The sequence below is a fragment of the Elephantulus edwardii genome, unplaced genomic scaffold (genome assembly GCF_000299155.1).
Source record: "Elephantulus edwardii isolate Elephantulus edwardi_28Jun2011 unplaced genomic scaffold, EleEdw1.0 scaffold00073, whole genome shotgun sequence".
In the NCBI taxonomy this organism is placed as follows: domain Eukaryota; kingdom Metazoa; phylum Chordata; class Mammalia; order Macroscelidea; family Macroscelididae; genus Elephantulus; species Elephantulus edwardii.
In genome coordinates, this window is record NW_006399823.1 from 1,718,093 (window position 1) to 1,731,560 (window position 13,468).

At 42.0% G+C, this 13,468-nt stretch overlaps 1 protein-coding gene and 1 pseudogene across 1 annotated transcript in view; one reads left to right on the top strand and one right to left on the bottom strand.

Moving 5' to 3' along the window:
* LOC102873239 overlaps positions 1–5,516 on the bottom strand; it is a 10,136-nt pseudogene extending 4,620 nt beyond the window's left edge.
* Positions 5,515–13,468, top strand: part of MTMR14 (myotubularin related protein 14) — a 65,018-nt gene continuing 57,064 nt past the window's right edge. The window contains exons 1-2 of the mRNA XM_006888952.1: positions 5,515–5,670; positions 8,233–8,381. Coding sequence (XP_006889014.1) covers positions 5,515–5,670; positions 8,233–8,381 — 305 coding nt within the window. The remainder of the gene's footprint in view (positions 5,671–8,232; positions 8,382–13,468) is intronic.

Consider the following 13,468-nt stretch of genomic DNA (forward strand, 5'->3'; position numbering starts at 1 on the left):
TGGACCCCATTAGTCTTTAATTTTAGAAAATCAATTATGACATGTGTTGGTGTGATTTTCTTTTGGGGTGTATCATGTTTGGAGCTCACTCAGCTTTTCTTGACTGCATAGTTTCTCCTTTCCCATACTATTTGGGAAGTTTTCTTCCACCAAACAATCTTCTGTACTTTGTCTTTTCCTATTCAGAATTTCAGTCACACAAAACTTCTTCCTCTTGATTCTCAGGCTTTATTTTCTTTCCTTCTTTTTTTCTGATTGTTCCTCTTAATAGATTATTGTTGTTGCTGTATGCCATTACATCAGAATTGACTCATGGCAGAACCTCCAGCGGATTTTCAGAGGCAGTAAATCACACAAGGAAGAGAATGTTCATCCTTCTTCTGTGGGGCAGCTGGTGGATGTGAACTGTGTGCCTTTGGGATGGCAGCACAGCTTCTTACCACTACCCAACAGAGCAACTTGTCTGCCATCTTACTAAGTCTTCAGTTCTTCATGTCTTCAATTCTTCTCTTTTGTACATCCATGGGCTTATTTATTTCTGAAACTTTAGTCTCAATGATCTAAATTTCAATTTACTGCTTTTGTATAGCTTTTAATTGGAAATTTATTTCATTTTCTATTGCTCAGTGAATTCTTTTCTGTTTTCAGTGTTCTCCCTAACCAATTGAAGACACTGAACTAGCATTCTTTAGAGCTTCTTTTCAGGAAGTTCCAAGAGTACTTTTGAATATGAAAGATTTTTTTGAGTATGAATTTTGGTCACTTTTTTGCTTGATGCTGTCCCTATTTTTGTTTGCTTTTTACTATTTTAAAGTTATTTGCTACCTCCAAGGCATTGTGCTATTGTGTCTATATGATTTTGTATTGATCTGATACAGCTGTGTGTGTTGCATTGTGTCGCTTGTCCCTTGCAAGTTTGGTAGTATTTAATTTTTCACTTCCTGCTTTCTGGTGGGGGTGAAATAAAGTGGAGTGATGCAATTCTCCAGTCACTGTGTAGAGCAGTTAGGGCATATTGGACTTGTGCTGACTGCAGTCTTTCATTAATCAGGTGGCATTGGAACCATGCTCTGGTCTTGCCCAATGGGTGAAGCAGCAGATGGTGTTTGTGTGGCAGAATACTGTTGCTGTCTGTTGTCAGATGAGAAAAAGAAAAAAAGGAAACAAAAACAAAATACCAGAAAATATCTTTTTAAAAAATAGAAAAAAAAAAATCTTAAATAAAAAAAATCTAAAACTAATATGCATACAAAAGGAAGGAGAATCAAAATATAAGGAGGGAGGGAAAGACAATCAAGAAAAGGAAAAACAGCTAGAGAGAAGAGAGATTTGAAGATATGGCAAGGAGGGGGAAATGTCCATGAGCAAAATATGAAAGAAATAGGCAAATAAAAAATCATAAAACTTTGTGAAAGAAAACATGAGAAAAAGAAAAAGGACTGTTGAGGGTGGACTGGGCAACTGATTGGTACTCTTGTCGTCATTGAGGTGGGTGGGGACACGATAGCTGCCTGGGAGAGTTTGTCTACCAATGCAGCATAATGTTGGAGTTGGGGTGCCCAGTCAGGTCAGAGTTTATTCTTGTCTGAGAGGTGATTGAGGCCCACTGAGATGCTTCTCCCTTGAGGTCTGACCTGCAGACCTGGAACTTGTCTACAAACACATGAGCCATTTTCTTTCTTTCTTTTTTAAAATTTCTTTTTATTCACTCATTGTTTCACATTTTCCTCCCTCCCTTTCTCTCAGTCCACTTTGTAATGCACCTCTTGTTCCAGACTGTTGTCATACATATAATACCTAGTGATATATTGCTTTCAGACCATTCTTCCCCTCATCTGTTCCAATACAGTGTTCATTATCTATCCGCTCTTTTGCTATTCTCCCTCAACCCCCCCAGATCAGTCCTATTTTATAATAACAGTGTAATGCAGTATTTGTCCTTTTGTGACAGATATTTCATTACCATGTCTTCTTGTCTCCTTGAAATATATCTCCTTCTCTTTTCTCTTTCTTTCTGTCTCTCTCATTCTATTTTTCACTACATACAAAAATTTCACTACAGCACCAACAGACTTTATTAATAATGTAAAGAAACAACCTCCATAGAAAATATTTGTAAATAATATATCTGAGAATTGGAGACAAGCACTGAACATCCCATGGACGGCCAAAAGAACAAACAAATATGTCTCAGAGAAGGTGCAGCCAGAGTGCTCTTTGGAGGCAAAGATAATGAGGCTTCGCCTCCCATATTTTGGGCATGTTGCTGGGGGAGGGGGGACTATTCCTTGGAGAAGGACATGATACTTAGGAAGTAGAGAATTGGCAAAGGATTGAACAGGTAGATTGACACATGACTGCTACAATGGGCTCTAATCTGTCAGGGAGGGTGAAGATGGCACAGGATAGACAGGGTTCAGATCTGTTGTTCACAGGGTCACTATGAGTTGTACTCTACTTGATGGCACCTAACAACAACAACAACATATCTATGAAATAAATAACATATGGAACATACAACAAAAAGGCCGAACGACCCAATTAAAAACAATGAGGAACAGATTAAACAGAAGTCTCTACCAAAGAAGATACAAAAATAACCATAAATACACATTCAATAAATGCTCAATTCATTAGTTTTTATGAACTGTAATGAGAGTTTTAAGAGAGTGAGTCTTCCACATTCATATTAGATAATTAGCACCAGAAATCAACAAGTGTGATGAGAATAGAGAAATTGGAACCCTCATCAGTTATTGGTAGGATTGTAAGCTGTTGTAGAAAACAGCTTATAAATATAAGCATAAAATTATGACATGTCCCCACCCCTAGTATCACAACCTCTTCTAAATCCAGCCTGCACATCTGGCAGTTCTCTGTTGACATATATCAATTTAAAATATCATGGTACTAGGGGAGCTCTGGTGGCCTAGTGGCAAGAAGTTGTACTGCAATCCCAAAGGTACACTGTTCGAATCCACCAGATGCTCTGCCAGAGAAGGAGGGACAATCTCCTCCTGTACCTGTCAGATCATATTTGACGGTACATGCACAAAAAATAATAAAATTAAAAAAATATCATGGTACTAGGGATATTACAGCTAATGTTAGATGGATCTTGGCAGAAAGCAGAGAATACCAGAGGAATGTCTATCTGCGCTTCATTGACTATGCAAAGGCTTTTGACTGAGTGGATCACAACTAGCTGTGGCTGACTCGGAGAAGAATGGGAATCCCAGAACATTTGATTGTGCTTATGCGAAACCTATACTTGAACCAAGAGGCAGTCGTCAGAACCGAGCAAGGAGACACTGTTGTTTTGTTGTTTGGTGCCGTCGAGTCGTAGACGACTCATAGCGACCCTATGAACGAACAGCGTGAGCACTGTTCGTACATAGAGTTTCCGGAGGCAAGCCATTTCAGAAGTGGATGTCGCTCCTGCTTCATACGGTTCAAAATCAAGAAGGGGGTCCGTCAGGGATGTATTTTGTCTCCATACCTTTTTAATCTGTACACAGATCATCCAAGACGCTGGACTGTAAGGAGGAATATGGCATCAGGATGGGTGGAAGAGTCATCAACAACCTGCATTATGCAGATGACACAACCCTGCTTGCTGAAACTGAGGAGGACATGAAGCGCTTGCTGAGGAAGGTCAAAGACTGCAGCCTTCAATATTGATTGAAGCTCAACATCAAAAAGACAAAGATTCTCACCACTGGACCAACTGGCAGCATCAGGATGGATGGTGAAGAGATTGAGATACTTAATAGTTTTAGTTTACTTGGTTCTACAGTCAACACTCTTGTTACTAGCAGCCAGGACATCAAGAGACAAATTGCATTGGGAAAGTCAGCTGTCAGGGACCTCTTCAGAGTACTGAAGAGCAACGACGTCAGGCTTGACACTAAGGTGTGCCTGATCTGGGCTATAGTCTTCACAATTATGTGCTATTCATCTGAGAGTTGGACAGTGACTAGGGATGACAGAAAGAGAATTGATGCCTTTGAGCTGTGTTGCTGGAGAAGAGTGTTGAATGTACCATGGACTGCTAGGAGAACAAAAAGATTTGACTTGGATAGGGTGAAGCCGGAATGCTCCTTGGAGTCAAGGATTCTGCAGCTTCATCTGACATACTTTGGACATGTTGCAAGGAGGGACTGGTCCTTGGAGAGGGATATCATGTTTGGGAGAGTGGAGGGACAGCACAGGAGAGGAAGACCCTCTATGAGATGGATCAATTCTGTGATTGGGGTCATGGGAGTGAGTGTGTCGGAGATAGTGAGGTTGGCACAGGATAGAGCGGGGTTTAGGGCTCTTGTACATAGGGTCGCTATGAGTCACAAGCGACTCGATGGCACATAACAACAACAACACCAGCAGCCAGGAAATCAAAAGATTAATTGTATTGGAAGAGTCTGCTGTTAGAGACCTCTCAAAAGTACTGAAGAGCAACGATGTCAGTCTGAGGACTAAGGTGCACCTGATCCAGGCCATGGTCTTCCCAATTACTTACTATGCATCAGAGAGCTGGACAATGACTAGAGATTATAGAAGCAGAATTGATGCCTTTGAGTTGTAGTGCTGGAGGAGTATTGAATATACCCTGGACTGCTAGGAGAACCAAGAGGCTTGTCCTAGAAAGGGTGAGATCAAGCTGCTTGTTGGAGGCAAGGATTCTGAAGCTTCATCTGACATACTTTGGACATGTTGCAAGGTGGGACCAGTCCTTGGAGAGGGACGTCATGCTTGGCAGGGTAGAAGAAAAGCGCAAGAAAGGAAGACACTTGATGAGATGGATTGATTCAGTGACTGGGGTAATCGACGGGGTAGGTGTGTCAGAGACAATAATATTGGCATAAGATATAGCAGAGTTTAGGGCTGTTGTCGTTATGAGTCGCAGGTGACTCAATGGCACATAACAACATTATTTAGTGTAGTGGAGTTCATAAGGAGCTTCCTCGGTTATCCAAAGTATGTTTCTGGAAATTCGAATCCACCAGCTGTTTCGCAGGTTAATGACAGAGCCTCGGTAACCCGCTTGAAGGTTGCCCATCAGTCCGTTCCGATTCTGCAGTAACTATTTGGCTTGAATTTGAGTTTTTATTACCATGGTTGTCAACACGAAATGGTTCGCTCCAGTCCCCCTCCAGCTCTGTACAATGGTTCCGTCCCCCAGCTCCCCGGAGCTCCCGCAGAGGCTGGGCTGGGCTTTCCTAAGGGAAATCCCCGGGGGGAGCACGTGTACTAGCGAATCCTGGCACTCCACGCTGGGGGCGGGTCGGTAGGCGTGGGGCAGGGCGCGAGCCTCGCTCGCCGATTGGTCGAGGCGTGGGTAAACATCCGGCAAGGTAGGGCGGGGCCGGAAGTAGAGGAAGGAGGTGGCAGTAGTGTCTGAGGCTGTGCAGGTTCAGGAGTTTCAAGCTGTCAGAGCAGGTGCTCTTCCTGCGAGCGATGGGACAGCGCGAGGCCCGCTGAGACCTGCAGAGCGCGACGGAGACGCGGGCGTGGGCCATGGCCGGCGCTCGGGATGCCACCGCCGCCTCGGCAAGGTCCTCGGCCTCTTCTGGCGACCCGCCGCCGCAGGAGCCGGGGCTCGGAGAGCTGCTGCAGGAGTTCTCCCGAACTCAGTACCGGGCCAAGGATGGGAGTGGCACGGGCAGCACGAAGGTGAGCCCCGGGGTAGAGTGAGCAGGAGGACGTGGGTTCTGACTTCGCGAGGTGATTGAGGAAAAACCATTCAGTGCAGGTCGGAGGGTGGGAAGAATTGTCCACGCTCGTGCGGAGAGTGCCCCTGAGTGTGGACGCGGCAAGCAAGGTTCGTGTAAAGATTACAGAAGGGGCAGCTAGGGTCAAAGTGAGCCAAAGAAAAAGGACTTTTTGATTTTGAGACATGGTGTTTGAACAGGTTCAAAGGTTATAGAGGAGGAGCTAAGGAAATTATTCCCACGGTTCTGGTGCCTAGGTCCAGGTTGCTATGGGAGTGTATTAGGTAAAAACCCTCCACCAAATGTAAATAAATGTAGACAGCGGATTCTTAAAGGACCCTTAAAAGTGGATAGGATAGGTGGTGAGGTAAGATTGGAACCAGGAGGTCAGGCTGCCCCCTCCTCTTCCATTGTGGGTAAAGCAGGCAGACAGACAGACCACACTTCCTCTTTGCTCCTTTATCAAAAGCAAGACTCCCCTCGTCTCTTTCTTTCTCTTTTGGGATCTCCCTACATCTTACTACTACACCTGCACCGCTTCCTGTCAGGCCATTTCCAACGAGTTGCTGCCTGGTTGCCTTAGTATCTTTCTGACCCTGTCATCTTTCCACGTGCTTTTGACAGATATGGCATCAAGTTTCCTGCTAGTATTCTGTTCTTTTGTAGGCCTCTAGACTGATTCTGCCCTGCAGATTACCTAGGCTGCGACTACAGTTGGCAGTTGCTAGTCTTTGCAGTAACCTAAGGAAGACTTCAGTGGGGCTCAGTCTTCAAAATAAAGCCAAGTGTTCTACAGTATAGTTGGAAGACCCGTAGTTTTCAGAATCAATAGGTTCTTGTTAGGTGCAACCAATGTAAACCCTCTCCATATCCTTCACAATCTCTGCTGTGCCTAAGCCCACCATTGCAACCACTGTGCTTTTCCATCTCCTTGAAGGTCGTCTTTTGTTTCACTGGCCCTCTGCTTCTCCAAGCATGATATCCTTTTCCTCCTGACAGCATCCCTCAGGTATGCGAAGTGAAGTCTCACCATCCTCATTCTTAAGGAGCATTTTGACTGCACATCTTACAATAGAGTTATTTGTTCTTTTGGCAGGTCCTGGTTTGTTTAGTGGTCTTTGTCTACACCACAATTCAGAGACATTACGTCTTCTTCAGGCTTCCTTATTCATTGTCCAAATTTCACATGGGTATAAAGCAATTAAAGATGCTGTGACTTGGATTGTTAAAAGTTAGATTCCTTGGCCCTACCCCAGTCCTGTTGAGTGACAATTTCTGGGGATGAAAACCAGGAATTTGTTTTGTAATGGGCTTCTTAGTGATGCTCATGCACTGTTATAATTTGAGAATTTCTTATTTAAGCCATTGATTTTCTTATTTTCTCTCTCCATTGGATTTAACATTAGCTACTGACCCAAAGGTTGGTGGTTGGAACACACGCACGGACCACTCCTCAGGAGAAAGATGAAATAATCTGCTCCCATAAAGATTTATAACCTTGGCAATCTTCTGGGGCTTAGCTGCTCTCCCCTGTAGCAACTCTGTGAGTTGGAATCAACTTGACAGCAATGGGGTTTTGGTCTACTGCTGAATGCTCTTTAAACACCTATGACTCACAGTGGCTAGGAAAGATCTGTAATTTAATTGGACCCCTCATCTTACAGGCTACTGAAGATAAGGATTGTAAGTCACATCTGACTTTTATTGCCACTAGCCTTTATGCCTCTCCAGATAAGAACTCAGGTTGCTTGATTTCTTGCAAGCTTCCTAGGATATTACAGCTCTTACGCTCTTTTATTAGTTTAAGTTGTCAACAAGGTGAACAATTTACTTTGTTGTTATTGTTGTTATGTTCCATTAAGCCAGAACTAACGCAACACTTACCCTCCAGCATGTTTTCAGAGTCAGTAAATTGCAGGAGAAGAAGTTGCCCATCTTTCTCCCATGGTACACCTGGTGGATTTTAACTACCTTCCTCAGTGTTGGCATGGGACATCTGGTGGATTTTAACTACCTTCCTCTGTGTTGGCAGTGCAGCTCCTTAACATTGAGACACATGTTTCATAAGTAAATGGTACTGTGTGAGGGGCTTATCTTTGTCTGCAGTTTATACTTGTTGCACTGATTTACACTTCCAGGCCTTCTGGTCTGTAACTGACGAAGAGATGGGGCAGTCTGGAGCCAAGAGAATTATTGGTGCCAGTTAAAGTTACCTACAACAAGAGTTCTTATTTATGGTTGCAGATTCAATGAAAACTCTTAATAGTCTTCCCTTGTTAATTTAATAGAAACAGTTTCATATGCAGTTTTGAGGCATTCAGAGTCCCCTTAAAATACACCAATATTGATTAGTATTCATGTTTCGGGCCCTTGAACAGCATCATGGTTCCTTAGAATATTAAATCATTGTTACAGAGGTACATGCTAATCCTGAAGGCCTCTCTAGGTCATGAACTACCTCATTTTCACACTCAGAACACCAGGATCTTCCCTTCTTCATACTCGGGTCTCCTCCTCTGTACAGGTTGAGCGCATTGAGAAGAGATGTCTGGAACTGTTTGGCCGGGATTACTGTTACAGCGTGATTGAGAACGTGAATGGGGAGATCTGTGGCCACTACCCCCGGCACATCGTGTTCCTGGAGTATGAGAGTTCTGAGAAGGAGAAAGACACGTGAGCATCATGTGACCATGGTGTACCTGTCGGGAGGTCCTGACATTTCTTCCAGGGAGTCACACTGCAGCTGGGCAGGGCAGACACGCTTTCCCCAGGAGTTAGGCTTTATTCAGATTTTAATGATTGGCTAGGGATCATGATATAGAAAGAGCTTTGGAATTACAGTCTTGAGTTTCAGTCTTCATTTTGCCCTGAAGTTCTTTGTCCATAAATTTTTACCTCTCTTAACTTTAGTGGCTTTTCGGGGTGGAGATGGGGGTATCATGGGATGGGGCGTATGATGTCAAGGTACTAAGAACATGAGATCTAGAGTCAGCTGTATGAATTTATATCGGATTTTTCCTCTTTGTCTCTTAGTTGTCTCATCAGAAAGATCCTACCTCATATGGTTCTTATAAGGACTAATTAATGTCCTGGAGAAGTGACTGGTGTCATTCATGATGGTAACTGGAACTAGTACAAACTTAGTGTGGTTGTTGTAAGACTTAGAAATAAGAGCTGCTGTTTATTGGGAGCCTACCAAGAACTGAAACCTTCAGCAAGAGGTAGGCAATAGTAATAGTTGTTTGATGTTTTACAAATAATCAGAAAAGGCAGTGAGGCTTTAGAATATGCCTTGTGTTGCTTTCAGAACTGCTTCCCTGAGTCTTCCTTCTTATGCCTGCTTTCAAGGGAGTTCCAGTCACTGTTATACACAGCATCTATCGAAAATATGGCCTTTGTGTTAGGATTGTGATTCAGTTCATATCTTAAAGAGAAACCAGTATTTGTTGAGTGCATTTTTTTACCATGTGATGGCAATGCAGAGCTGTCAGGGAACCCCACGTGTGTTAGAAATACAGCATTGCAAGCACTAATGGAACCAGTCACTAGGTGTTGCAGAGCACATTAAAGCTTGAGAATGAGTGCTATAGGCAGGCTGGGCAGATGCTTCATTTGGCCTAGTGTGGAGTGTTAGTATAGTCTCATGCTTTTGAGCTGGACGATTAACTATCCCTGAAATGTCCTTAGGAACCAGCTTGTATAAGGTCTTGATGAGGTTGAGGAATGTGGACACATAGATGAGTGTGTGAGTATTAAGAGTAGCCTTATTCCCTGGAGATTCCTTAAAATTGCAGATTCTGGAAGAGTTCTCAGGCCCTCTGAATAAGAATCTCCATTCTCAGAGCTCCCAAACAAATGTTATTTGCTGAGGCCAAAGAACTACCAAAAGGGACTTTCAAGCAGAAAAGTAGCCAGTCAGAGGAGTTCAAGGACTAAACTTTCATTTCCTCCTTTTTAAAAATGGAGATGTGTAGAAAAGTACACATCTCAGAGAGTTGCAACATCCAGTGAGAAAATGCATGTATCAAGGACTATTGTATGCAGGTCACAGAAGTCTTACCATGTGCTCAGCTGTAGAAACAGGAACTCCAGGAATCACCAAGCCAGAGGAATTGGACTTTATTATGGCGTGGTTCATGGTTCTTTCCTCTTAACTCCTCTTACAGCTAGGTAAAGAAATGTTTTCCAAGCTCGAAAGCTAACTTTTTTTTTAAGCTTACATTTTTGAAAATAAGTTCATCCCCCTTGGCCTTTTTCTCCTTACCCTTATGGTGGGTTTATCACTCTAGCAATATGAGAGTAAACTCAGTCGAGACTGTGCTTCTGAAACTTGCTGTGGTGAGTAAATCAATTAGGGGTCTTGTAAAATAGGGATTTTATATTTTGTAGATCTAGTGTGGCTAGAAATTCAGCATTTTCTCGCAAACTCCTAAGTAACACCAAGTTGTACTTTGTATGGCAGTACTAAGGAATTCATTGTGGTTGTCACCCATCTTTTCCTGGAAGGATATAAGTTCAGTGATGATTCAGTCTTGCTCTTAAAGAGAAGGAAACCAGATTTTTATTGTTGTTAGGTGCCTTTGAATCTAACACTCATAGTTGTCCTTTGAACAACAAATGTGAACCTTGCTCTGTCCTGTGCCACACTTAATTTCAGATCTGCTTGGGCCCCTTGTTACAGTCAGTTCATCTTGTTGGGCTCTCCCTCTCTTTCTCTAAACTTCCTAACTTTTCCAGCAAAATGCCTTTTTCCAAGAACTGACTCTTTTTAATAATGTACTGAAAGTATGTGAGATAGCTTCACCATTCTTGTTTCTAAGGAGCACCCTGGTTGCACTTCTTCCAAGACAGACATATTTGTTCTTTAGGCAATCCAGGGGATATTTAATATGCTTTACTAATACCACACTTCAAAGTCATCGCTGCTGCTTCTCTCATCCTTATTTGTTGTCCAACTTACAGATGCATAGGAAGCAATTGAACAAACCATTGTTTGAGTCAAGCACACCATAGTCTTTAAACTGACATGCTTACTTTTTAGCACTTTGGAGAGTCCTTGACAGCAGATTTTTTGCAGTGCAACATGTCTTTTGACTTCTTGATTGCTATTACTACTGATTGTGGATCCAAGTAAAATCATTGACAATTTCAGTCTTTTCTCTGTCTATCATGATCTTGCCAACTGGCCCTGTGGTGGTGATTTTTGTTCTTTAGATGTTGATATAATCTATTCTGACAACTGTAGTCTTTGATCTTCTGCAGCAAGTGCCTCCTTCACTTCATCACTTTCTGCAAACAAAGTTGTATCATCTGCATAATGCAGGTTGTTGCTGAGTCGTCTTTTGATCCTGATGCCACATTCTTCTTCATATAATTCAGCTTTTTGAATGATTTGCTCATCATGTCAAACAGATTGAATCAATATGGGAAAAGAAACAACCTAATCTGACATGTTTTCTGATTTTAAAAGATGTAGGGTTCCCTTTTTCTATTCAGACAGTAGTATGGATAGATTTTACATGAGCACAATTAAGTGTTCTGGGATATCCATTCTTCTGTTAGCCGTATTTTGTTATGATTCACACAGTCAAAATGTCTTTGCCCAGTTAATAAGACATAAACATCTTTCTGGTATTCTCTGCTTTCAGCTAAGCTCCATTTGACATCAGCAATGGTAACTCATGTTTCTTGGCCTTTTCTGAATACAGCTTGAATTTCTGGAAGTTCACTGTGCCTGTATTCTAGAATAATTTTTATATAATAATTATTAATTAAATAATTAAATAGTAATTGTTTTAAACAATCTTCCCCATAATTTTTCTTTGATATTGTTCAATAATTTCCATACTATTGGATCACCTTTTCTGAGACCGGAAGTAAATATGGACCTTGTCTAGGCAATTGACCAGGTTGCTTTGTCTTCTACATTTCTTGCCATATACTAGTCCAGGGCTGCATCTGATTACTGAAACAAGTCAATCTGGAATTCCATCAATTCCTAGGGCCTTATTTTTTTACCAGTGTTTTCAGTGAAACCTGAATGTCTTCCTTCAGTGTTGCTGGTTCTTGATCATATGCTGCTTCCTGAAACGGTTCAGTGTTGACCAGTTCTTTTCAGTACAGTGACTGTGTATTCCTTCCATCTTCTTTTGATGCTTCCAGTTTAATTCAAGAATAGAATCCTTTAGTATTGCAACTTGAAGATTGGCTTGTTCTTCTGTTCTATTTGAGAAATACTGAGTGTGCTCTTGCCTTTTGGTTATCAAACTGCAGTTCTTTGCACATTTTGTTATAATACTTTGTTATGACTTCTCAAGCTCTGCCCTTTGAAATCTTTTCATTCTTCCTTTGACCTCTTTGTGTTCTAGTGCAAATTTCAGAGTCTCTTCTGACATTTTGTTTTGGTCTTTTCTTTCTCTCCTGCCTTTGTACTGAGCCTCCGCTGTCTTCATGGGTGGTATCCTTGGTGTCATTCCATAGCTCCTTTGGTCTTCAGGCATTAGTGTTCAGTGTATAATATCTGTTCTTGAGGTGGTTTATAAATTCCAGTGGGGTAGACTCAAGATTGTATTTCCTGAGTACTTGGTTTTTGTCAGCTAATCTTGGTTTCACATACTCTACTGACTCACTTAAGTCCTGCAACTACCTAGTGAACATGATTCATCCTCTTTTACACTTAGGAAATGTGAGGTTCAGAGGAGTTATCTGTTTTTGCTGAAGATCACAGAGTTAGTAAGCAAATAGATGTTTAAAGCCAGGTCTTCCTTCCTACTTCTTTGTTGAACTTCTTACTACCACCACCACTCTTACCTTGCTAACAAGGACTCACCTTCCCAGTTGGCTCTGTAGAACATCCTTAACCCTAGAGAAGTTACCACAATTTCTGTCTTTTATTCCTTAGGAGGCCTTGAAGTGTTACTGAGTGGGGTGGGTGGGGTGTATGTATGTGTGTGCACACATGTGCACTTGTTCATTGAGAGAAGCATGTGTGTGGAACTTATACTCCTTTACATTCTCTGTATTCATATGGCATTAACTAGACTGACTTGAACAGGATAAAACTGAATTTCGAAAATGGTGTCAGCCTGCTAATCAGTCTTCCTATTTTAGCCCATCAACTGAAAGTATAAGCCAAGACAAAAATATCTGAATAGTGAAGGTATATATTTCTACACCAGGGATATATTTAGAAGTACTATCTTGCTTCAACTATCTATGAAGTTCCTGCCATTAGGGGCATAATTACACATAACATAAACAATAAAAAAACCAGAAAGTTTTGACAAAGATGGTTATGGGTAGAAATATAGGTAAGGCAATGAAGGATAGTGGTTAAGGTCTTGTGTTTCAGTGACCACCACCAGGATTTAGTATCGAAGCTCCCCTACTGTCCTGAGACCCTTGGCCAATGATTTCCTCTTACTAAGTGTCAGATTCCTCATCTATAAAATGGGACTAGTGAGAACTAACAGATAACCTTAAGTGTAAATCCTGCGTTGTGCTTCTTTGAATGTCAGTAGCAGACACTTTGAGGAATGTTGGGGCATCCGGAAAGGAGTGAGTAAGAACCTAACTTAGTTTGAGGAATAAGGTGATACCTGGCAAAGTTTTCCATTGGAAATTATGGTGAAAATAGTCTTACTTACCATACCATAATGATAGTCATGTTGTTGTTGTTGTTATGTGCCGTCGAGTCGCCTGCGACTCATAGCGACCCTATGTACAGCAGCCCTAAACTCCGCTCTGTCCTGTGCCAATCG